General features: G+C 38.8%; 1 protein-coding gene across 1 annotated transcript; it reads left to right on the top strand.

Annotated features, from left to right (window-relative positions):
• Positions 1–601: 601 nt before the first annotated feature.
• On the top strand, positions 602–2665 carry LOC149165310 (uncharacterized). Its single transcript, XM_089431111.1, has one exon. The coding sequence runs from the start codon at positions 1469–1471 to the stop codon at positions 2483–2485; it is 1017 nt and encodes a 338-aa protein (XP_089287237.1). The 5' UTR covers positions 602–1468; the 3' UTR covers positions 2486–2665.
• Positions 2666–26238: the final 23573 nt, after the last annotated feature.

Genomic DNA, 26238 nt, shown 5'->3' with positions numbered 1-26238 from the left:
CACTGGCGACGTGACTACAATAGCGCTAAAGACTTTGCATTGCCCATTGATATCTAATCCAATATTGTTAAATGAAAAATTAGTCAACCAGAAATAATTTTATATGTGTTTTTTACTCCGCTCATCTCAATATGCTCTTATATGGATGTCCAAGGTTTTATATGTGACTCACATTTTCTATGCAAAATCTTTGCCCATTGATATCTAATCCAATATTGTTAAATGAAAAATTAGTCAACCAGAAATAATTTTATATGTGTTTTTTACTCCGCTCATCTCAATATGCTCTTATATGGATGTCCAAGGTTTTATATGTGACTCACATTTTCTATGCAAAATCTATATTTTGAATCTGGTCACCATTTTTATGAGAATCATAAGCTACTCTGTACTCTACGGGTTATGTTGCATATATTCCCTCAATATATATATCTTTTTTCTCTAAAAAAACGTACGAGACACCCTGATATATCCAATGCCAGAAATAAAAATCCATAAGAAACTATAACAAAAAAACAAAACATACGAGATACCCTGATCTATCTAATGTCCGACAGATAAGACTTGCCAATGCGTTTTACTAGCTGAACGACTGGGCAGCATTGAATGTCATGGTGCTCTTTCTGAATGTTCACAGAGGGAAGACAGGGACCATTCAATTCTGTCACTGATCGAAGACGGTTCAACTTCTGAGCTGTTACATTCAATGAAATCGCATTGATTGGGTGCATCTAGATGACTCCCGTGGGCAGCATTAAATGTTTAGGAACGAGGGATTCGTGTGATTCATTCAATGCGTAAGGGCATCAGCTGGCTGCCGAGGCCTGTGACTCCCACGTTCATCCTGTGTATGAATGTGTCTGTTACCTTTTCGAAAATCAACGCATTCGGCGGTTCTCTCCATTCACGTTCACGCATTCAAAGCCTCATTTCTTTACTGATCCTTCTCCGTTGTTCTGAAATTTCCATGGAGAGATATTATAAACTTTCATGATTTGATATGAATTTCCAAATAAGATAGAGGGGAGTTTATGATAACTTTTTGGGGCATTCTGCAAGAGTTTTATTTGAGAATCCCCAAAGCTACAGGGCCTAGGAATTTTGATGTAGCATAAGCTGCATATTGAGTGGTACAGGGCCTTGGAATTTTGATGTAGCATAAGCTGCATATTGTGTTGTTTCTGTGAAGAAATTGTCAGTTGGATTGTGGTTTAATTATAGATTGATCAGAGTTCATCACAGCTTCTCAAAACATCTGTTAGAGAATCCTCAAGGTTAGTTTCCATGCAGCTCTGGCTATAAATTGGGTTGTTTCTATATAAAGGAAAAGAGATGTCCACTGGACTGTTAGTTTGAGTGATTTAGTGTATGGACTGTATCTGAGAATCCTCAGAGCTAGTGAGTTTGGATGCAACTCTGACCCCAAATTGGGTGGTTTCTGTTAAAAAACCTTATGCTGTGTTGAAATATGAAGGGTCTCAGAAATTCACTGTGCAGAGGAACAGACTGTGTGGCCACTGTCGTTTACAATAACAATCCCAGACAACCGCCACCAATTTCTGCCAACAGAAGACGAGCAAATCCAGCTTTTGAAGAATTCTCTGCTACAACTCCTTCTCTGATAAGTTCGTATTGCGATAATTCTACCATGGTCTCCACTGATGATGATTTGAGCCCTCCTCCAACATTAGAGGAAATGCTGGCTCGTCTCGACGCAGAAGCAGAAGAAGAAGAAGAAGAAGAAAGCAGTTATGAATGTCGTTACCAGGGCTTAGGGGGGCCATATGCACGAAATATTTCTCATAATTCCCGCAGGATGTCATCTGTTAACAACTCTGAGATACTCAGGGCAGCGAGGAACGCTCTGAATCAGTACCCTCGGTTTTCCCTGGATGGAAGAGATGCATTAGATAGGCCATCGGTGGATTTCGATTCAAACCCACTATTACTCCATGGAGGCCAACGCCCTGGTGTGGATTTGCCAAGAAAGTCCTTTATAAATTTGGAGAATCAATGCCAACATTCTCCCTCTGGCAATGCACAGGGATTCAAGAAAGCTGGCTTGCTTGCACGTTTGATGGGCCTGGAGACAATGCCTGTGAGCACTCCTAATAAGGTTACAGTGCCAAAGTCTAGTGCCAAGGGATCTCAAAATACACAAGCAAAATCGAATGACAGAAGATTTGTGCAGGCACAGCAGTACTCCAAGGGGAATTCAAAGCAATCCAGGCTAGGTTTTGAGCAACATCGTCAAAGTTCTGGTATCTGTGATCAAATTAGAGAAGATACCGGTTGGTTAAGCTTAGCAGAGAAAACTACTACCAGAAAAACAGCGGGGGCTATGCAGTTTTCTTCTCCTTCTTGTAATCAATCAGATAAGCAGCAGCGTTCGAGTCTCATGAAGGCACCAGAGCTGATGAAGTACAGCATCAATATGAAGGAGAAGAAGAGCAGGAGGACTTGCAAGCATGGAGTTCATTACTAGGTCTACGTATTGTATGGAGATTGCTGCATAAGGGCTTGTAAATATGTAAGGATCTATGTATTTTGCTGAGATGCTTTTCTTCTGTGCAAGTTGTTTCTTAAATGGTCTGTAGTTGGTAGTGTTTGATTACAGAAATCATGCACAGAGAAATATAATGAATAAATACATTGTTCTTCCCTTTGATATCAAAAAGTGGTGTGTATTGAATGCTTAAAATGCTCAATTGAATCAAAACAATGGTTTTCCATTGTTATTAAGGAAAAATGTGACTTGAATCATTCATCTGATATGATTTGAATGCTTACAATGTTCTCAGTTGGTTGCATAGGGTACACACTGCATTTATGTTTCATGTTTATATAAAAAAAAGATTAGAGTATAAAAATGAAATGCTTTATAAATGTATGAAGTGAAATAAATTATTTTATTCATTTAAATTGAACTTAGATTTTTATAATTTTAATTCATTTAATAAAATTTAAAATACAAATACAGTTTAAATTATTGTGTATATGTTTTAGAATTTTAATTCATTTAATAAAATTTAAAATACAAATATATAAAAATATAGTTTAAATTATTGTGTATATGTTTTAAATAAATGTTATATATATTTTTATATATAGTTAGTAGTTTTTATATTAAGTGCATTTATTTATTTGGCTAAATTAGTTTTGGAGTGTTTTTTTTTTTTTAATATAAAAATGTATGTGTCTTTTTTTTAAGATAAAATGATTTTATAAAAATATTTATAAATATAAAATGTTTTTAATATAAATATATAGTTGGAGTGAGTTTAGTGGTTAAGACTATGTGTTTTTCAGGGGTTAGAGACTCTTATCCCATAAGCAAAAGGATTTCATATACAAATTTGATGTTTGACTTGGTTATAACTTTAAAATTAGCTTATTATTATAATGATTTAATCTTAACTAAGAAAGCCTAACCTTGAGCCCATCAAAGAGAATTGACCCATGACCTCCCAATGATAAGGCACTTAGCAACAAGTACACAACCATTTGAACTAACCTTCAAGGCTTTATTATAAAACTTTTATTAAGCTACTTCCCATCTTTTACTATTTGAGATTTTTTATATTTCCTTTTATATATAATATACATGAATTTGATCATAAATAAATTCTTTCTTATGACTCTCCTAGGTGTAGAGAGACTTAGAGCAGCTTTGGGCTTATCGCTTCATTATTAAATGGAAATTAATTTAGAAAGGTGTAGAAAGGTGTACAATAACGGTATGATTAGAGTATCTATTTCCTTTTCTGCCACTACAATAATAATGTACTTGTTTTTATTCATTTGGTTTAGAATATGATTTATAATTGGAAATAAAATGCAAAATAAATTATGGCACTTTAATATTTTCAATATCATTATAGTTTTATTGATAAATATTATTTTATTAAAATTGTTATAATTTTATTAATAATATTTCTTTTTTTGTAGATTAATATTGTATTGCCTCACAAGTATGGATTGTCATATAAAAGAGAAATTCATGGCAAATAGCTACTGCGCTGCTGCTCTGCGTGACCTAGCTTGGAAATGCCCAGCCCGCAGCTGCCTCTCAACGGCCCCCTGCTACTGAGGTCCTGGATCAAATGGATCCTCCAGAGGATGGAGATCCTCCACCAGATCGCCAATAGGATACGAAAGAGACTGCAAACGCCTTCGCCTCCCTCATCTCTGCATTGGGTCCTCCCAAAAACAGATCACCAGTAACCAAGTTTGTTAAAAGATTGGAAGACATTCTTGAAATCTCCCTCCTTCTTGCTCTCCCTTGTAGAGCAGCACTATCTCTTGTTGAATGCAGATTAGTTGGGCAGTTTACTGGACTATGGCCTTCACCCAAGACGGTTCAGAAATGGGTTGAAAGGAACTGGACTTCGTCGATCAATGGGAAAATATCAATCAAATTCTGTGGAAGAGGATACTACACCTTTCACTTTGAAACCAAGGAGGATCGAGATCTAATATTCAGGAACGACCCATATTTCATGGACACAAGAGGACTGTATTTAAACAGATGGACACCAGATTTCGATCCTGAAATGGATGTGCCCAGCGCTGTTCCAGTATGGGTCAGGCTGCCACACCTCCCTCTTCACTACTGGGGAGATGATTCAGTAAAGGCCATCGGAAATGCTGTTGGGAAATACATAGACAGATGTGAACCAAAGGAGAACATGCATGCCTGTGTCAGAATCTGCGTAGAAGTGGATTTAGGGAAAGGGCTTCTGGAGGCGATAAAGATCAAAGTGGATCAATGGACGCACATTCAACAACTGGATTATGAACAAATCCCATTCAAATGCAAGGTATGTCACGAATATGGTCATTTTGCTAATAGATGCTAAAAAAATAAAGAAAATGAAAATGAAAATGTAGAAGATTCAGAAAACAAATGGGAGTAGGCTAAACGAAAGAAATCACCCAATAAACAGCCCTCCCACCCCTCTTCAATGCAACACTTTGTCCCCTCTGACCCACTCCATCACCAAAAGCAGACATCCCCTCCTCTCTCATTAACCTAAACCCCTTTGGGCCATTGGAAGGACCTTCAGCCCCTCCTCCCCGATCCCCTCTTCAACCTCATAGCTCCCCCATTATTACTCCTCCTCTTACAAGCACCCACTCTTCGCCTCTCCCATCAGTTGATAGAATACTAACTAGAAATCAGTCCAAGGAATCCCTTCAAACTTTTGAACACCAAAAAAAAGCAGGAAGGAAGTCCAATAAGGAGCTGAGGGATGAAGTAGCAGCTAAGGAGATGACTTTAGGTACACAACAACCAATGGATTCCTTTTTTGGGAAAAGTTCTGGAAACAATGACAAAAGCCAGTAGAGAGGGAAAGGTCCCGCGCACCATCAAACAAACAAGTAATGATTGTGGTCTCCTGGAATTGTCGTGGATTGGGATCAACTTTCAAAGAAAATGCAGCAAGGGACATAATAGTAAAAGAATCCCCAGACATATTCATGATTCAAGAGACCAAAATAAATAGTCAAGAAACTGGAAAAATGATAAAAAAACTAAAAAATTATGAAGGAGCAGCAATTCAGGCTACAGGAGCCTCAGGAGGAATCTGTATGATATGGAAAAAAGGAGAATGGGAAATGATACTACAAAAAAGGAACAACATTGGATCCAAACAGATCTAAAGAAGTACAATTTCATCAATATCTACGCACCAAATCATTACAGGGAAAAAGAGCAATGCTGGAATACTTTAGGAAACTCTAACTGAAGTACAAAATGGGAAAATAATCCTTGGAGGGGACCTAAATCTGGTTAGAAATATAGAAGAGAAGTTTGGAGGGATATATCATGCAGACCCATCTAGGGATGCCTTGGAAACAATAATGGAGCAGCATAAATTAATTGATATCCCTCCAAACAATGGGAAATATACTTGGAGCAATAAGAGAGTTGGAAAAAATAACATAAAGGAAAGGCTGGATAGAATATTGGTCCAAGAAAACATCGCATCAGGTTACAACTCAATAAAATCTAAAATTCTTCACACAACGACATCCGATCACAAGCCAATGGCAATTATATTGGGCAAAATGGAAAATCAAGGACCTCTTCCATTTAATTGTAGCCCAATATGGGACAACAATGAAGACTTCAGGAACCAAATCACAGAAGCTTGGGCACCAAGAATTACAGGATCACCTCAATATGTTTGGGAAACAAAGATAAAAAATTGAGAATTAAGCTCAAGGTATGGGCAAGAGAATGAAATCCAAAGAAAAAAAACAGAGCTGCAAATAAAAATGGACAGCATGCAAAATGAAAAAGAAAACAAAGAGGAGGAAAAACAAGATTATTTAAAAGACAAGGAGATATTTTGGGAAATATACAGGGAAAATAGAAAAGAGGAAGAAGAGGCAAGACTGAAATCCAGAAGCCTTTGGCTCAACGTAGGGGACAAAAATACAACCTTCTTCCACAACACAATGAAAATAAGAAGAGCAAGAAATCAAATAGATAAAATTCAAGTTGATGGGCAAGAGATCAAAGGAGCAGAGGAGCTGAAAAAAGCAACTCATAATCATTTCAAAAACCTCCTCACAGCCAGCGAAGATACAACAGATCATGAAAGCTTCCTCCAGCACACAAAAATAAAAATAAAAGAAGAGAAAAATTCAGAAATAAACAAAGAGATCTCAGAAGAGGAAGTAGTTGCAGCCATATGGAGCCTCTCTCCAGACAAGGCCCCAGGGCCAGATGGTTTCACAATAGCATTCTACAGGCAACATTGGAATATAATAAGAAATGATTTTCTAAGAATGGTGAGAAATGTATTAAAAAAAAATAGGAAGCAATACAAAATCCTCTTATCTATTTCTAGTCCCAAAAGAACCCAATCCATCCACCTTTAATAGATTCTGCCCAATTTCCCTCTGCAACTCCTCCTACAAGATTATTACTAAAATAATTGCCAACAAAATCAAGAAAGTGCTCCCGGAAATAATATCTAAAAATCAGGGAGGCTTTGTGCCTAGCAGGAAAATTATTGACAATGTAATTATTGTACAGGAAGCCATCCATACTAGCATACAAAGGAAAATGAAAGGAATCATTATAAAATTAGATATGGCAAACGCCTTTGATAGGGTCAACCTTCCATATTTAATGGCAGCACTCAAAAAATTCGGATTCTCTCAAGACATAATAGAGGTCATCCAGGCCTGCATCTCGGCCCCATGGATTGCACCTCTTATAAATGGAAGACCAAGTGAATTCTTCCAGAGCTCTAGAGGTCTCAGACAAGGGTGCCCGCTTTCCCCTTTTCTCTATATTATAATGGCTGAAACTTTAAGCAGAGCCTTAGAAAAACAAAGGAGAGAAAGAAATATTACAGGTCTCCATATAGCAAGAGGAGTAAAGAGCATAAACCACTCCCTTTTTGCGGATGACACCCTCTTACTGGGAGGGGCTTCAACAATAATTGCAAGAAGATTCAAAAAAGTTCTTGAAGACTTTATTCAGGTCTCAGGGGGGCTCTTAAACAACTCAAAGTGCAGAATATATGGTTGGAACACTCCTTCCAGAACCATGCAAAGGATTTCACAAATTCTAGAAATCCCCACTCAGGAAAAATGGACCCATTTCTTCTATTTGGGGCTCCCTATCTCTAAAGAAAATATGAAGGCAGAATTATGGACCAAACAGATTGAAAAAATGAAAAATAAAATTCAAAACTGGGGTATGATGTGGCTAAATATGGCAGGCAGGGTGATCTTGATAAAGGCATTACTCTCGGCACTCCTAATCTATCAATATGCAATAATTTTGGCACCTGCAAGTGCACACAAACAAATGGAGCTAATTATAAGAAGTTTTTTATGGCAAGGAGGGAAACAAGAGAACAAAAAATTCAGTTTGGTCAAGTGGGAGCAAGTAACATTACCATATGAACAAGGAGGCTTATCAATAAGACTACCTGGCTTAATGAATGCTGCTTTGGGAATGAAAATAATATGGAGAATGATAACAGGAAAGGAGAGCTGGTGGAAAAAAACACTTGTCACAAAATACATGGACAAATCTAGAATAAAGCTATTGAACGAAAATGTCCCCATAAGGCCGTGCACACAAGTATGAAAGCTTGTGAAAAAGACAATCCCACTATTCAAAAAGCATATCTCTAAAATCCCACGCAATGGGAAAACGATCTCGATCTGGGAGGACAGAATTATGGGAAAAGAGCCTTTAAAGTTTCATTTGGAACTTGAAGGCATTCAAAATTGGATGACAGAAAGAGGCCTCAACACTCTTCACTCAATCTCTATTTGGGATCAACGAGAATGGCAAGAAAATATAATAACCCCTCCAAATCTGAAAGGGCAATGGGATAAATTAAGGCAGCACCTCAAAGGAGCAACGCCCTCAAGCACTGAGGAAGAAGATGAATTTGTTTGGGATCCAAGTGGAGGAGGATACACAATCAAAACTGGTTATAAATCCCTACAAGATCATCCAAATCAACATGATTGGGGCTTTTGGAAGACAGTATGGAAAACTGAAAGTTTACCTAAAATAAAAATATTCATTTGGACCCTCCTAAAAGGTAAAATCCTAACCAGTGAAAATCTCCAAAAAAAGGCTTTCATGGCCCCTCCAGGTGTTCTATGTGCTTGAAGGAAGAAGAGACCATCCATCACTTATTCCAGGATTGCAAGATAGTTAAAGAGTGTTGGAATCAACTCTCAAGTCCCCTTGAAATCAACCTAAACTTTGCAAAGCCCTTTCCGGAATTTTATCAAGCTTGGGAGAAGGCATACCCATATTCAACAAAGAACAAGGTGACAATTTAGAGGGTTTGGAAATTCATCTCAGCAGTTCTGTGTTGGAAAATATGGTTGACAAGAAACAAAAGTATTTTCAAAAACTAAATCCCAAGAATAGGGAAAATTTGATCCAAAACTTGGGGCTTAACATCTGAAATCTTAAATGCAAAAGGGATTACAACAATGGACTATAACATCCTACAACAAGAAGAGAAATATTGGATCAGAAAAACCATAACAAAAAACAATGGGCAAAAAGGACATAAGAAAAAACCTTCAGCTCAGAGTTGGAAAATTAGGCTAAGTGAAGAAGAATTTGCAAACTGGAAAAAAAAACAAAAATGATACTGTCTTTTCTTTGATGGGGCATAAAAAAACAATCCCAGGAAAGCAGGGGCAGGAGGAATCATAATCGATCCTGATGGGAAAGAGATAGTCTCATATGAATGGGGCCTTGGAGAAACATCAAACAACAAAGCAAAAGCTTATAATTTGCTAATGGGGTCAAGAATAATTAAAAAGAGATTTATTCGAGACCCAATCATAATAGGAGATTCAACTATTATTATAGAGGCAATGGCTAGAAATAAAAGCCCCAACAATATAGCCATAAACATAATATATCAAAGGATAAGAACTAATATGGAAGGCTCAGGAGTGGTGACATTCAAACATGTTTTGAGAACACACATTCAATTGGCTGATGAATTCGCAAACCAAGTAGTCCAAAGAGTAGAAGGAACCACACGGAAGAACAAAGAGATATACCACATCTCAGTTCCATAGACCAAACTGTATATCATGAAGCAAGAATTTCTCCTTAAAACAAAAGAGTGAAAATTCCCAAAACACTTTCAAAAGGACAACAAGAAATCAACAAGAAGATATCCCTGCAGGAGATATCAGATGGAACTCATGGGATACCAAGCAAAAAATATGGGGGAAATCATAATCATTATCCAGTCTGAAGATCAAGGACGATTGGGATCGTACTCCCATGAAGTGCACAACTAAATGTCTCATCTTGGACAGGTACCGTAGCATCTCGTCTCCCTTAAAGTCCAAGTCGCCCTGCTCTATACTTTGTTGTGTTAATATTAACCAAATCCATTTAACTCTTCCCTAGTCATTACACAGTGCTTCTTAAATTCCTCATGCAAATTCGCACCCTCTGAGCCTCCATCTGATCTCTTCCCTTTGCATCCTGCATCAGACTAATCCCCATCAGGAGGCTAACATCAGTTCTCAAACAAGGAGGCACATGGAAAGTTCATCATATCAGCACCTCCTTCGCCCACTCTCTCACCATTACGCTCCCTTCAATCCTTTAAGCACAGTTAGCAGCAGGCTTTTCGTAGGCTTGCCAATCCATAGGTTTCATAATTCTTCTCGCCCCTCCATCTGAGCATACTTGAGCTCCCTTCCCTTTAATTCTCTGTCAGTTATCCTCCACTCTGTTTCATATTACTCGCCATAGGAAGAACAATATACATCAACTACAACAATCACTATAATCTCAGACTTCAATAGAACAACGCACAACAAAGGCAACAAAAGGAACACTCCAGGTAACAAAAGGCACAGGAATATCAACAGCAAAGGAACAACAAACATTTCAAAAATTCAGAGAAGGAAGTGAATCAGATGGAATTCAATCCAATAGAAAAAGCTGCAAGGAACGACGGATGTGCAACATGTAAAGAAAATAAATTTATGATCAGCAGATTCCAAGATGCTCTGCAAGACATTAAGTCGGAAATGAGAAATGAGTTTAGTTATCAAAAGAGAAGCATGGAAAGCCAGAAAGCGGAGATATTGGCACTCAAGAACAAATGTGTGCACTTAGAGGAAGCAGTGGTATATATCAAATCCACCACCATGAGAAAAGAAGGAGAAAACTCTGTCCATCAAGGCAAGAAGCAGCAGTCCTCCTAGGAACAGTCAGTGCATAAACCATGAAAAACATCAACAACACAATGTTATGTTAATTTATATTACTTTCAGGCCAGTATGTAAGGCAGTACGCCAACATAGATATAGGAGCTTATATAATTTTGGATTTTAAGCATAAGAGTAGGGACTACGTTCCCAATACACTCTTACTGCTTGAATATCATTATCACCGAATGTAATAGGAGCATGCTCCATCTCATCTTTTTGGTAATATAACCACTATCCGAACTTGTCAAAAAAAAATATTGTATTGCCTCACAAAATCATAAAATTTAGATATATCAATCAACCATATATATTAACTTATTAGTAGGTGGTCTCAATCTACCTAGTGAGAAACCATATATTTTTCACTACTTACTTATGGAATAATTTGTCCAAAATTCTAACAATATTAATAGTCTTAGCAAAATTAAAGCATCTATTGCCAAATTCACAAAACAAAAACTAATGGCAAACATTTTGCAACTTAGGAGTCTCATGAAGTAATAGGTGCTGAATCTTTGGCATTTGAGCCTGGAGGGCTGAGGTGGTAGAGACACATTGGATGTGGTGCTCAATATGTTCCAACCTAGCATCTATTCTTGTAGGGCACACTGGCTGATTTCTTAGGACCCATTTGACATCTATAAGGTTTACAAAGATGTTATATCTTTCATCCTGCTTCTTTGTAAGGACCCTACACAACAAGGTTTTCATTTGTCAGTATAATGAGAGAGCACCAAAATACTGCTTCCTCCTACCCTTGGTATGACTAGGGTAAGGAATCCATTGACCAACATCTTCCATCATCTTAGAGTCAGAGAAATCCTATCTCTAGCTATCGAATTTTCCAATTGTCGAATTTAATTTCTAGCCTCGGGGGGTGGGGGGGTGACCGAATGGAAAATTGCAGCAGTCTCCTGGGCTTGCGGTCAGGCTTTATTTTGACCTTGGGGGTTGTGCCCCCCCTGCCCCCCACATTGACTTCTCATCCTTTGTCGCTGCATGGTGACTAACAAATTGGATTGCTTGGCTCCTACACAAGTTTGGTTATTATTAGAGGCTAAGATGCAGACGGAAAACAAATCTTAGGGAAACAATGATATAAAGTTGGGGGAACATCAACGGAACAGAGACCAACTAGCACACAAGGAAGTCTATCACCAAGCAAGATGTAGACACGGAAATATGTAGGGGAATATAAATTTCAAGGAAAATTCAACACAATGTAGGGGTAGGGTCCCATGGCTAATATTATGCAAAAAACCACTTTTAAAGCCACCACACTAAACCAATCACTGAAGCTTATGAAACTACTAAAAAACTCCACTCTTAACACAACACCATAAAACCATGCAAGAAAATTTCCATACTAGCACTAGAACCCAAATTGAATGTAAACATTTAATTTATGACGATAACTTAAAGGATTTAGAGTTAACCATGTTGATTTTTGGTAGCATCGGATGTGATCTAGCCATTAAAATTGGTGGAGAGGCTAAGGCACATGAGATCCCCAAGACCCAGAAATCGTTTGGGGAAATTCCACCTAGATGGAGAGATATTAAAATAACTAATATTTTTAATGAGACCCTAAGCCTAAACTTAGGAGAATTAAAATATTAATGTGTATTAATATAATATGGGTGAAAAATTTCTAAATAACGAGGATCAAGCTAGATTTAATCTTAGCTGTTGATTAGGGACTTAATCTCGGTCATTGAATTGTCAGCAGGAAAAGTATAAGAGGAGGCTTGAGGGTCAGTTGGAGACAAACCAAGAAACTTGAGAGATTAGTCAGTTCGATTTTCTAGGGTATGGTTTGCTGAGGAAATGGAATAAGTGATCAATTGTAGTGAGGGGCAGCTCGGCAGGAGGCCAAGGAATACATATAAGAGAGGCAACAAAGTGCATGAAGAGGCAGCGCAGAGCCTAGGGAGGCTAACGAAGAGGCAGCAAGAGGCTGCCGTAGAAGTTGTAGAGGATGACGGAAAGGACTTCAAAGGCTGCGATGAGGTGATCTAGTGGGACAGACTGAGAGCTGATTGGCTAACGTTGAGCCAAAAAGGGTGACATAGTCCCTAAGAGGGTGACGCAGTTCCAGAGAGTGCGTGGAGTAGCTTTCACTGTCCAACACAAGGAACAACTGGAGTTGCTGTGGGATCGTTCATTTGGTTGCTGATCAACCAGAATATTTGTCTCCGGATAGAGGTATTTCTGCGAAGGAAATTCTCTGAAGGGTGAGCCATTTCTGGCACCCTAGTTGTATTCAGAATCTGCTTAATAATAAAATCCTCTATATCCTGCACTAGTTTTCCCACATTGGGATTTTATGGGAACGATTGTCCAAAAATAATGGTGTCCCTTGTGTTGTATCAATTTAATTCAGTTGCTGATCTGTATGTTTGTGAAGGCTGCAATTGTGTTTATTTCGATATTTATGTATATAAATAACTTGTTAATGTAAAGAAAAAGTAGGAGATAATAAACAAAATATTGCAGTAGGGGTTTATGATGTGTTAGATTCAGAAATTTTCACATGGTATCAGAGGGATTGCAGATCATAGGAGGACTGAATACGCCAGCAGAAGAAATCTGAAAATTTGCAGCAGAAGTAGCTGTCCTGAGAGACAACGCTGTTCCAGAGCTGAAGTGGCAAGAGAAGAGGTGACACAGTGCTTAGAGGGTGACACAGAGGCTCACATAGAGCCTGTGTCAACATTCTAAGCTAGGAGTAGAGCCAGTGCAGAGGCAGAGGAGGGGCAGATCAGGTCTATGCAATGCCCAATCATCTTTCTCAATCAGGAAGGATTGACATTGAGGTTAGGAGGTGCTGATCCAGCTCTCACTGTGATTGTGCATATCCAAAAGGGCTCATATTCTTTAATTGTTGGGGCTAAGGGAGTTGTGCAGATTGTGATTTGAGGCGCTGGTGGGGCGTTGTTTTTGTCTAAGCAGAACAGTGTCTCAGGAGACAAAACCAAGATAGAGGGAAGCACTACCTCGACGGATTTCTACCCAAGAAATCCAGATCCGAGTTGCAGTAGCAAAAGGGGATTGGAGAGGAGTGATTTAAGAGTTGGCTGATGTCCAGGAGGGAAGTTGAGACTCAGAGGGAGTCTAAAAGAGGAGCATAGATGGCAGTGAATGGATCGAGGGATCAAGACAGATTGGACAGAGCTTCCAATTTTGTCATCTGGAAGGCCAAGATCCTGGCAATCCTGGATAAACATCGCATCAAGGACTATGCCTTGAAAACCGCAGTTGTCCTAGTTGACCTGAATGATTATGAGAAGTATGAGGAGGTCGGGGCGAAGTCAAAATGCATGATCCTAGATGGGGTCAAAGATCATGTCATACCACATATTGCTGAGAAGAACCAAACAAGGGACATGTGGGAGGCCCTGACCACCTTATATCAGGGCTCTTTTGTACAATAGAAGATGCTATTGGAGAATCAATTGAGGTCATATCAGATGCAGGAAGAAGAGAAGATAGATCACTTCCTCCTTAGGTTCTAAGGAATTCGTGACCAACTTACTTTCGTGGGGTCTACACCGGATCCAAAATTTATGGTCATGATTGCTCTAAATGCAGTCACCTAGGACTAGGAGATGTTTTTCCAAAGAATCTTGGGTATAGCGACTCTCCCTAGTTGGGAAGAGATGTGGGCAGCTCTACTACATGAGAAGATTGGGAGGTTGACGAGGCGAGGGGGAGTAGTGGTAAGGGAGTTCGAGTAAAGAAAGAGGAGGAGGATGTGGCTCTAGCATCTGTCGGACAACAAGGGAAAATGAAGAAGAAGGATATCTCCAAGGTCAAGTGCTTCAACTGTGGGGAGCTGGGACATTATGCATCTTAGTGCCCCAGGAAGAAAGGCAGGGGAGAAGCTTCCGATTCAAAGGCAACTCCAACTAAGGCAAAGAAAGATGTTGAGACTAATGACGATTGTGCCATGAGTGCTCATGCGCCTCTAGAGAAAGTTGGGGAGACATCGAGTTGTAGTCAAGAGGACGCATGCTGGGGTAGGATCCTTGAGGTACCCAAACTCTTGGATCACATACAACTATGGGAGCCCTTAACGACAGTGGCATTATGACAGGTGTCAGGTGGAGCAAGGTGTGATGGAGCAACAACGCAGTGTTAGAGTGCAGAAGTCTGCAACAACACAATGGAGGTTGCAACAGTGCGAGAGGCACAAAGGTGTTTGCAACAGCGTAATGGAAACAGAGGGAGCATGGGATAGCAGCTGAGGTAGCTTCAACATCAAGAGGCTTCCAAAGTGACCAATATGTCAGTGTTTGGGTGAAGTCAGTTACTTACTTCTCGGTAACTGAGTTGCAGTGCGACAGTTAGCAGTGGTAGTGCTATCAACAACATGTTAAAAGAGAGCTACAGTATAGATGTAGCAGTGGCAATGGCAGTGTCATGGGAAGCACTACAGGAAGCAACAGTGTAGAGGATTGGAGGCAGCAGGGCAAGCATCAAAACAGGTACCAATGTGGAGGATCAGTGTGATGTTTCTATGGTGAAGCATTACTAGAGCACATTCCTCGCTAAGAGGGAGTGTTGATTTTTGGTAGCATAGGATGTGCTCTAGCCATAAAAATTGGTGGAGAGGCTAAGGCACATGAGATCTCCAAGACTTTGAAATCGTTTGGAGAAATTCCACTTGGATGGAGAGATATTAAAATAATTAATATTTTTAATGAGACCCTAAGTCTAAACTTAGGAAAATTAAAATATTAATGTGTATTAATATAATATGGGTGAGAAAGTTCTAAATAACGAGGATCAAGCCAGATCTAATCTTAGCCGTTGATTAGGGACTTAATCTCGGCCATTGAATCGTCAACAGGAAAAGTATAAGAGGAGGCTTGAGGGTCAGTTGGAGACACACCAAGAAACTTGAGAGATCAGTCAATTCGATTTTCTGGGGCGTGGTTTGCTGAGGAAATCAAACAAGTGATCAGTTGCAGTGAGGGGTAGCTTGGCAGGAGGCCGAGGAATACATATCAGAGAGGCAACAGAGTGCCAGAAGAGGCAACGTAGAGCCTAGGAAGGCTGACACAGAGGCAACAACGGGTTGACGCAGTTGACACATAGGACTTCAAAGGCTGCGTTGAGGTGATCCAGTGGGACAAAATGAGAGATGATTGGCTGATGTTGAGCTAGAGAGGGTGACGCAGTTCCAGAGAGTGTGTGGAGAAACTTTCACTGTCTAGCACAAGGAACAACAAGAGTTGCTGTGGGATCGTTCATCCGGTTGCTGATCAGCCGGAATATTTGTCTCCGAATAGAGGTATTACTGCCAAGGAAATTCTCTAAAGGGTGAGCCATTTTTGGCACCCTAGTTGTTTTAAGAATCTGCTTAATAATAAAACCGTCTATATGCTGCACCAGTTTTCTTGCATTGGGTTTTTCCAGGGACGATTGTCCAAAATTAACGGTGTCCCTTGTGTCATCTTAGTTTATTTCAGTTGCCGATCTTTATATTTGTGAAGGCTGCAATTGCGTTTATTTTGATATTTATGCATATATCTATCTCCGAATAGAGGTATTACTGCCAAGGAAATTCTCTAAAGGGTGAGCCATTTCTGGCACCCTAGTTGTTTTAAGAATCTGCTTAATAATAAAACCGTCTATATGCTGCACCGGTTTTTCTCGCATTGGGTTTTTTCGGGGACGATTGTCCAAAAATAACGGTGTCCCTTGTGTTGTCTCAGTTTATTTCAGTTGCCGATCTTTATATTTGTGAAGGCTGCAATTGCGTTTATTTTGATATTTATGCATATATCTATCTCCGAATAGAGGTATTACTGCCAAGGAAATTCTCTAAAGGGTGAGCCATTTCTGGCACCCTAGTTGTTTTAAGAATCTGCTTAATAATAAAACCATCTATATGCTGCACCGGTTTTCTCGCATTGGATTTTTCCGGGGACGATTGTCCAAAAATAACGGTGTCCCTTGTGTTGTCTCAGTTTATTTCAGTTGCCGATCTTTATATTTGTGAAGGCTGCAATTGCGTTAATTTTGATATTTATGCATATATATAACTTGTTAATGTAAATAACAAGTAGGAGATAATAAACCAGATATTGCTGTAGGGGTTTCTGATGTGTTAGATTAAGAAATTTTCACAACCCAGAGGATGATGGCCACTAATTTCCAAGGGTATAGAGCTGAAGAAGGCCCCTACAAGATAGATGATGAAGGGGCATCCAAGAAACAACAACCTTTTGAAGGAGAGAGTTCGATTCTCTCTAGAATTCTCCCAAATCTCATGCTTCGCAGAACTGCTACTAAATTATTCTCCGAGCCACCATCTTATAGAGCCGCCCTGTAGTCGACTCTCCCCGTCGCTGCTCTTGGGATGGATAGATAGCTCTCACCCTACATCGTAAGCCACCAAAAATTTACGTGGTCAAATACATTCCACCCACAACTAGCATACCAAACCACTTTCTTTGGGAGGCCGTGTTGTTTCCCCTAAACTTTGCTCACCCACTGGACTTGCTGACCCTCCTTCCTCCTCTACATATCACGAACCATGGCAAAAAAAAAGAAATTCATGCACATGCTTATGCATGCATGGGGGCGGCCATGCCACCCCCATCATTTAATACAAACATCTCCTCGAGGTGATGTACACGACCCCAAACCCATCCTCTTCCTCTCCTCACCTCATCGCAAATCTATATATATACATATATAATTTTGTTTAATTTTAAATTTTTGATAAAGTTTTGTTTTTATTTTTAAATTTTACTCACATAAATTAATATATTTTATTATTTTTTTGATAAAATATTCATTAATACAAAAATAACCAAATACTTTTTAACTTCATTTTAATTATCTATTTTATATTATTTTCTTTCATTTTTTTAATTAAAATGAAAATTTCCTCTCCATCCAATACCCTTTTTGGTTTATAAGATGAAGGTCCTACTATATTTTATTTTAAAGTTATATTTAATATTATAATATATTTATATTTTATTAAAATAATTCTATATAAATAAAAATAATTATATAAATATTATGACATTACTTTATATGATTTTTGAGTTTTTCACGCGTGTGTTCGTATACATACACATTTAAATAAGATCAGAGAAATCAATAACTTATTGGGATTGCCTTGGTGAGGTTTAGGTTCAAATTTGAGTGACTGCCACTATAATCTTTAAACTAGTGCCAATAGCTTGCAAGCCAACGCGTAGGAGGAAACTTATGACTTAGCAAGGGTCAAGGTGTCCATGGGCACATTAGCAATATGAACCTCTATCCAAGGGTAGTTTTCCCTTGTAGCCTTATCACAATCGGTCAACATGTCCTTTTGCAGGAATTAAACCATGATGGAAGGGAAAACAAACTATACTCTCAACCACTCAAACTAGAACCCAAACCTTTTTCACAATGTTTATTCACTACCCACTAGCAATGTAATAGACCTTTGTTTTGGACATGAGCGTTCTCTCTACATTAAGATTTTTTTTTTAAAGTGTTTATTCACTACCCACTAATAATTGTCAGTGATTTTGAATTTTTGCACGCCACATCATAAACTATTTTTTTTTGGTAACTAGAAACTAGGGTTGATTCCATCAACCACCATTATAAACACTAGATGCACCATGCTGCCCATAAGTGGACATGATTTAATCGAGGGATCGAACCAAGTACCTCATAATATTTTACATAACAATTTACATAATATGCTTTGCCAAATAAACTACACCCTTGGGACATCATCATAAACTATTATAAAAGCATATTGTAAAATAATAAAATTTCATACAACAATTTAAACCTAAAGAGCATGATGTAATTTGATAATAATAATGTTGTATGTAATAAAAATAAATTATATTTAAAATTTATTAAAGAGAGGAAAAGATAAATACAATTATTTGATTGTTGAATTATTATTATTATTATTTTGTATGTGGAGGAATTGATAACTGGGTTGGGCTCGTACTTGCATGCCATGGGGTCGATTCTAATCACTATCAGTATAACCTCTAGATGAAACAATACATGCCCCCACACATGGTAAATAAAGGGATTCAAACCTCAAACCTCAAATTTTCACAAAGTCTTCATATCATGAGGATTGCCATTCAAGTTGCACCACATGGGGTACATATAATTAAGGATTTTCATTAATGTAAATATTAGGGCACACACACACAAAAGAAAAATATAGTTATCTATATATATTCGAAGAAAAATATTCGTAATTTCTTTCATATTAAATGATGAATTTAGATTCTGCATATACACTTCAAGAGTGTATTCATCTATTATGTAATGCTCCCTCTCAAAGTTTCTTCCCATTGTCACTTAGTTTTCTAGGTTTGTGGTTATTCTTTAGTGAGAGTGTTGTCAAACATTTGAGAGTAACACTGATGCCCGATGTATCTTTCATGTTTTCTAAGTTTCTATTGTAAACTTCAATGTGAGGATTTGTCAAATCAGCTTGTGATATTGATGATGTAGGTGTAGTTTTAATTTGTTATTTGAGCACATGAGAGCAGAGGTACAGATGTATATACTTATATTTATGACTAGACTTCAAAACAACACTAGAATAACACCATATTCTCATAAGCAACACAATATGCTGATATTAATGACATTGTTAAGATGCAGAAATATACATGTTCATCCCATTAATTTTGACAAAGAAATACATCACAACAAGCATATTAGGAAAATCTGATGTGAACCCTTTAAACTATCTGCAACATGATGCTCAACCTTTCAATTGAAAACTTCATATTTGGAATATACCAGTGGCTAATTTGATACAAATACCACCCGACTTCTTAAGAATAATACTTGGAAGCTGTGTCCACCTCTTTAACAATTCGACCCTCTTCTATTGAGCGATGTGGTTCAATGAGGCACTAATTCTGAAATGTATTATCAGCCCATCAACAATTTGATCCTCCCAAGCGACCCAAGAAATACAAATTTTGGAACTAATTTGGCAGTCACACAATGTATGTAGACCTTCCTCAATGGTTCTAAATTTCAGCCCCTATAATTTGTTGTTGTTGCCAAAGAATTTTGGCATCCTTTCCAGGGTATATCATGACCTTTTTATGGATGGAATTGATCTAGACTTATGCAGGAATGCAACAAAATATAGATATAAAGATAAACAAAAAGATGCAATGAAAATAAAACTTCATTTCATTAATATCAAAGAATTGAAATATGCTTACATACAAAATGGAAATAAACTAGCTCGAGCGATGGTAGCTTATCTCTGAGAAGAGATGTGGCGGACACATGCCTCTGAACTGTGTTACAATGAGGCTTGAAGGCCTATTTATTATTGAGAAACAATGGAAAACCCTAAACATCCAAAAACCTAACTCTAAGAGATGAAGCACCAAAACTATGGGGCGCGTTGTGGTAAATTGGTACATCAACTTCTGAGGGTCGTAACTTTGGCATACGATCTCCGTTTGATGTGCACGACACCTCGTTAGAAAGATATATCTGAGGACTATAACTTCCAATTGTAATCATAGTCATCGCCTCACATTTTCTCATTAAAAAAAAACGTTGTTTAGGGCCTCAAATGGATCTGGAAGTTTAGGACCCGAAAAATTGCCAAAAATAGTAAATTGTGCTACAATTAAGGAAACTAAAAAACTGAAAGAAACAATGTTGGAGGTCCAAGTGGAATAGGCGGGTGGCCACCAATATACACCTGGATCAGGAATTATGAAGAATATAGGCTGAAACTATCACTCCTTTGGAAGAGATAATACAACCTCAATATTGACCTCTAAACTGGCTATAAATTTTGGCTTAGGATATACAAAGCTTAGTTCTAGATATTTATGGAAACCACTTCAAAATCAACCTCACAAACTTCTAAATGTCCTCCTTGGAATGAAGAATTGAACTCGACACTTGGATTAGGAAGGAGTGATTATGCAAACACCAAATTTTGATACCAATAATCCATTGCAACAAATAACACTAGCAATGTTGGAACAACTGATTCATATGCTGGGGATTCTTTGCAATATACACCAATGGAAGATCTGAAATAATCTTCCCTGAAATCTAACTAGGGTGGCACTCGAAGTCCACCGAAATTAGCTAGTGAGTTTCGCTTGAAACTCTTGAAACTCCCTTTAGCTTCTTCACGATGCCAAATAGAAATGATAAAATAGAATGATTTGCAATTGAGCTATTCCTCCTTTTATAATTCCTCATGGAGCCTCCCTCTAGCTTCTAGATTTTCCCTTTTTCATTATCATTTTATTGGTGGGGGCCATTTTTCACTTTTTGCTACCATTTAAATAAAATATATTTTTTCGCCATTCCAATAAAATAATAAATTGCTTCCCTTCTCTAATAAAATATTATTTTGTCGCAATTCCGTTAAAATAATGTTTTTCCTTCCTCCTCCAATAAAATATTATTTTTTCGCCATCCCATTAAAATTATAAATTTTCCCTTCTCTCACAAAATAATATTTCGCCTTTTTAATATTATCCAAAATTTTACAAAACTCCTAAGTGATTTTTGCATGCACAAAATTTGGGAACAACAAAATCCTCCCTGCCAAAAATTGCTTGTCCTCAAGCAATATCACCCTATTCTGCTGCTCCACACACTAGCCTAGCTAATACCAGGGTCCCAAATGCTCCACTGAACTACTCCTCGCTGCGGCATCATCACCATATGAATAAATCCTGTGATGCTAGGGTACCAAACCACCCTTACCCATGGGAAGCCTCCTTTGCTCCACTCACTGTCTCTTAAGATAAAGTCATTAGAAGCCTTCTGCATATCGACAATAAGTAGAGTGCCATAAAAATGTGAAATCCTGAGTGGAACCTCAAGAATATGCCCTTTTGAGTAAATGATCTGGTGCACTTTAAGAGGAAACTCCTGAAGATGCAGTGCTATACTTGGTGGAGATGAAACCTTGTTCGCATGTACTCCCCATGACCTCTTCCTGCTAGACTTCTTGCCATACTGTGAAGTCCCCCATGTCACTTGCATATCACTAAAGCCCAATGGAAGATCTGAATGATCTTCCCCTGTAGAAACCATCTCATCCCTAAGCATAGTTGAACTGCCAAATCCTATGATGCCAGGATCCCATATTAGCCTCAAAAAGGGTGCTACCATGCTTCCACGCGCCACTTTGACTATGAAGGACTACTCATTATGTGCATACTGTATCCTCCTCTCCCAGAAACAGATGGAAAAATATTTGTGAAGGCCCATCTCATCCCACCCACACATCCTAATGATGTCAACGTCTACCCATCCACTGCTAGTGCTGATTTTGAGCAGTAGTAGGAGGAATTTGCCTCACCATAAAATGGAGGTCGTAATGATCCCTCATGTGTCAAATCAAAAGTGGATTAGGGACCATCCTATGCCAAGATCCTGCTCATCGCGAAAGAGAGTAACCAATCAACCAACCGAATCCTTGGATCCCATAGCCATATCGGCTACAGCACACTCCTGACAACTGCTGGCACCAACCCGTACACCGTCTCAGGTCCTTACATGCAATCAATATATGGAATCCATACATCATGAATTAATTTGGTGTGTGCAAGACTACCCTGCACCTGCCATACTACAGTGCAAGATCTGCTATCTTGCCTCCTGTAGGCACCACCTAATACCACTTGGAGTCTAAAAATTTGCCTGCAAGAAGGGTCCACCAACTGCTATATATGCCCCCGAGATATCTTAGAATTTATCGCCCAAAAAGTGTCATGCAACACGCTAAGCGTGGGCTCAATGGTGGAGCACGTTCTACCTCTGCAGAGGATCACACCATCCCCAAACCTGCACCTGCAAACTCGCGCCCTGACCATACGCCACAACTGGAAAGCCTCTCTCTTGATGCACTGTGTCTCGTCTAACTGTCTTAGATGAAACTCTCGGGTCTTGTTGCTCGTGATGAGAGCATCAAGAGATAATATCCAAGTCGCCTGTATTAATGCGCAATGTTAGAGAGTGATAAATGTGTGGGATCCAATGGGTATATCCAAGAACTTGTATGGAAGCTTATGGTCAGCCCTGTGACCAACCCACTCTCCAATCCTGGGAGTGCCAAAACCAAGGGTATGAATGTTGTCCCTCTTATGAGATCCTTTTGAAGGCAGCATTCCAACAATTTGTTGTGCGTCATCATGCTTTGCTGTACACAAACACGTACCCCTGCACTCCTCTGAATAGCACTGAACTCTATGGAAAAACTCCATGTGCCATTGGATACCAACGCTCACTGCTGTACCACCCTGTACCATCTGGCATGCCACATGAACTAATGCATCCACCACTCTACGAGTAAACCCTCCATGATGTGAGATACATCGTATCATATGCCCTAACAGACCTAAGTGGCCTAAATCCTCACATGCGAATGGGAATGACACGACTCTACCTATCCTCAGTAGCTCCTGTTTCCAATATACCAATGAGAGAGAATTGTCCCCATGCAATTCCATATTTGGTGGCATGCTAATTCCACCTTGTCCTACCAGCTCCTGCCCAAGTAGGTGAATCACCCTTTGACTCCACACACAGTCAATATGCCAAGACAACTCATGAAAATTTCCTAGTCCCCTATCAAACCATCTTGTCACTAATGCTGTCCGAGGCTCTGACGGGGAACTGGAAGTGTGTGTGTTACCAACCACTAGATCCATTATGAAACTACTACCATCATCGTTCGAATCTCTGATGTGATGGGGAATCCCACCTGGATCTCGACAACATTCTGGCCCTCGAGCCCCTCTGGTAATCCATGAACTCTATCGAATTGTGGCCGTGGATGTATCCAACAACCTAGAATGCTCCATCATGTACCAACTTAGTACCTCTCGCTATCCAATCCCAAAGGAGGGATTGAATGTACAATATTGTATGTACAGAAGAAGCCCTCCATGTTAACGTTGTGCCATACTACGCTCAAGCTGCTCACCCCTGCTAACCTCGTCATTCCCTATGATCTATCTAGACAACTCCGCCTCTCTCAATCCAATGCACAGGGGTGAGCTAAATTGTGGAAAGGCTTGTTAGTGTCCCTATGAAGTGAATTGTGTTGAAGTCCCATCATGTGCTCTCTACTTTGTCTCTGATCAATGGCTAGCCCCAAAGATGACCGCTCATCCTCCTCCATCATGGGCTCAACTTGAGCCTCCAACTGCTCCTCCATAGACAACCCATCATGCAAAACATCCTCACTAGCCAACTATAGGTGGTTGCTGTCCGGAAACTCTGTCATGGACTTGGATGCCTCAGTGCCAACTGGCATCTTGTCAATGGATGGTCCTATGGGTGTGTGCTCCACTCTCTCTACCAATGTCTCAACGTGCTCTTCGATAGTGGTCACTTTAGAGTCCCACTAGGCCGATCTATATCCTCCTCATAACCACCTGGGTTTTCTGCCTCACGTGTAATATCCTCCTCATGCTCAATATCAGGAATCACCTCCATGTAGTGGGCCTTGCTCTTAGTGTACCTATGCCCTGGGTCCATGACTCTTGACCTATGAAGCAAAAGTTCCTCATGGTCTCATCATCTAACTATACCCAATCTCTAATAGAACTCCTAGCAGATCCATCAAAGTTGGTGAGAGTTAATTTTCCCACCATATTTTGCACGCCCTGCTTGGGATGATCTCCCATAAGTGATGTGAATGGATTCACTCCCATGGCATGCTTAACTCTAGGGCCTCCTTCATAAATATGAGGATGGATCTAGTTTATTCCCTTACTGCTACTCAACTAGGCCAACATTCCGATAATCTTCTCATTGTTTTTTATCCTCTTCTCATTGTTTTTGAGGATCTCCTCCAAGATTTCCTGTATAATTCTCCCCTTTTGCGCCATTGGAATGTCCATAAATTTCACCAATCACTTTACATGCATGCCTACACCTCCATGATCTTTCTAGCTTCCCCACAACTGGCCAAGATCATGCTCTGATACCACTCTAATGTTCTCTGTCAAAGTTTCTTCTAATTGTCACTTTGTTTTCTGGGTTTGTGGTTACTATTTAGTGAGAGGGTTTTCAAACATTTGAGAGTAGGAAATCTATCTGGTGTATCTTTTGTGTTTTTTGAGTTTCTATTGTAAACTTCAATGTGAGGATTTGTCAAATCAACTTGTGATATTGTTGATGTAGGTGTAGTTTTAATTTGTTATTTAAGCACATGGGAGCAAAGGTACACATGTATATGTTTATATTTATGACCAGAATTCAGAGTAGCACTAGAATAACACCATATTCTCATAAACAACACAATTTTCTGTTATTAATGGCATTGTTAACAAGAAAAATATACATGTTCATCCCATTAATTTTGACAAAGAAATACATCACAACAAGCATATTAGGAGAACTTGATGTGAACCCTTTGAACTATCTGCAACATGATGCTCAACCTTTCAATTGAAGACTTTAGATATGAAATATACCAATGGATGATCTCATACAAATACCACCCAGTCTCTTGAGAATAATACTTGGAAACTGTGTTCACTTCTTTAACAATTTGACCCTCTTCTATTGAGCGATGTGGCCCAATGAGGCACTAATTCTGAAATGTATTATCAACCGACCAACCGTTCGATCCTCCCTTCGAATGATTTTTCTGTGACAACAAAAGAAGTGGCCTAGGAAATACAAATTCTAGAACTAAGTTGGAAGTCACACAATGTGTGTGGCCCTTCCTCAATGATGCTAAATTTGAGCCCCCGTAATTTACTGTTGTTGCCAAATAATTTCGACCTCCTTTCTAGGGTATATCATGGCATTTTTATGGATGGACTTATGAAGAATATATATTGAAACCCTTTCTCCTTTGGAAGAGATAATACAACCTCAATATCGACCTCCAAATTGGCTATAAATTTCAACCTAGGATATATAAACAAGGGTGGCACTCGAAGTCCACCAAAATTAGCTAATGAATTTCCCTTGAAACTTTCTTGAGCTTCTTCATAATGTCAAATAGAAATGATAGAATAAAATGTTTTACAATTGGGATCCTCCTCCTTTTATAATTCCTCATGGAGCTTCTCTCTAGCTTCTAGATTCTCCCTTTTTCCTTATCATTTTATTGGTGGGGGCCATTTTCCACTTTTTTCCGCCATTTAAATAAAATAATAATTTGACTTCGTTCCATAAAAATAATAAATTGTGTCCCTTCTCTAATAAAATATTATTTTGCTTCCATTCCATTAAAATAATGATTTGCCTTCCTCCAATAAAATATTATTTTGTTGCCATCCCATTAAAATAATAATTTCTCCCTTCTCTCACAAAATAATATTTCCCCCCTTAATATTATCCAAAATTTTGCAAAACTCCTAAGTGATTTTTGCATGCACAAAATTTGGGAAAATCACATATTACTCCAATCAAGCAACTTTATGCTAAGAGCTCACTTGAGGACAAAACTGAATAAAAAAAATGTACATTTTGTCATCCACA

The sequence above is a fragment of the Pinus tabuliformis genome, chromosome 5_1, assembly GCF_031772625.1.
Source record: "Pinus tabuliformis cultivar Carrire ecotype Pingquan chromosome 5_1, CPIR1, whole genome shotgun sequence".
In the NCBI taxonomy this organism is placed as follows: Eukaryota; Viridiplantae; Streptophyta; class Pinopsida; order Pinales; family Pinaceae; genus Pinus; species Pinus tabuliformis.
The sequence above is the reverse complement of the archived record's forward strand: the minus strand, read 5'-3'. Positions and strand labels throughout refer to the sequence as shown.

Excerpts from the sequence above, each read along its gene's own strand:
- LOC149165310 (XM_089431111.1), top strand. The coding sequence starts at position 1,469 with ATGAAGGGTCTCAGAAATTCACTGTGCAGAGGAACAGACTGTGTGGCC.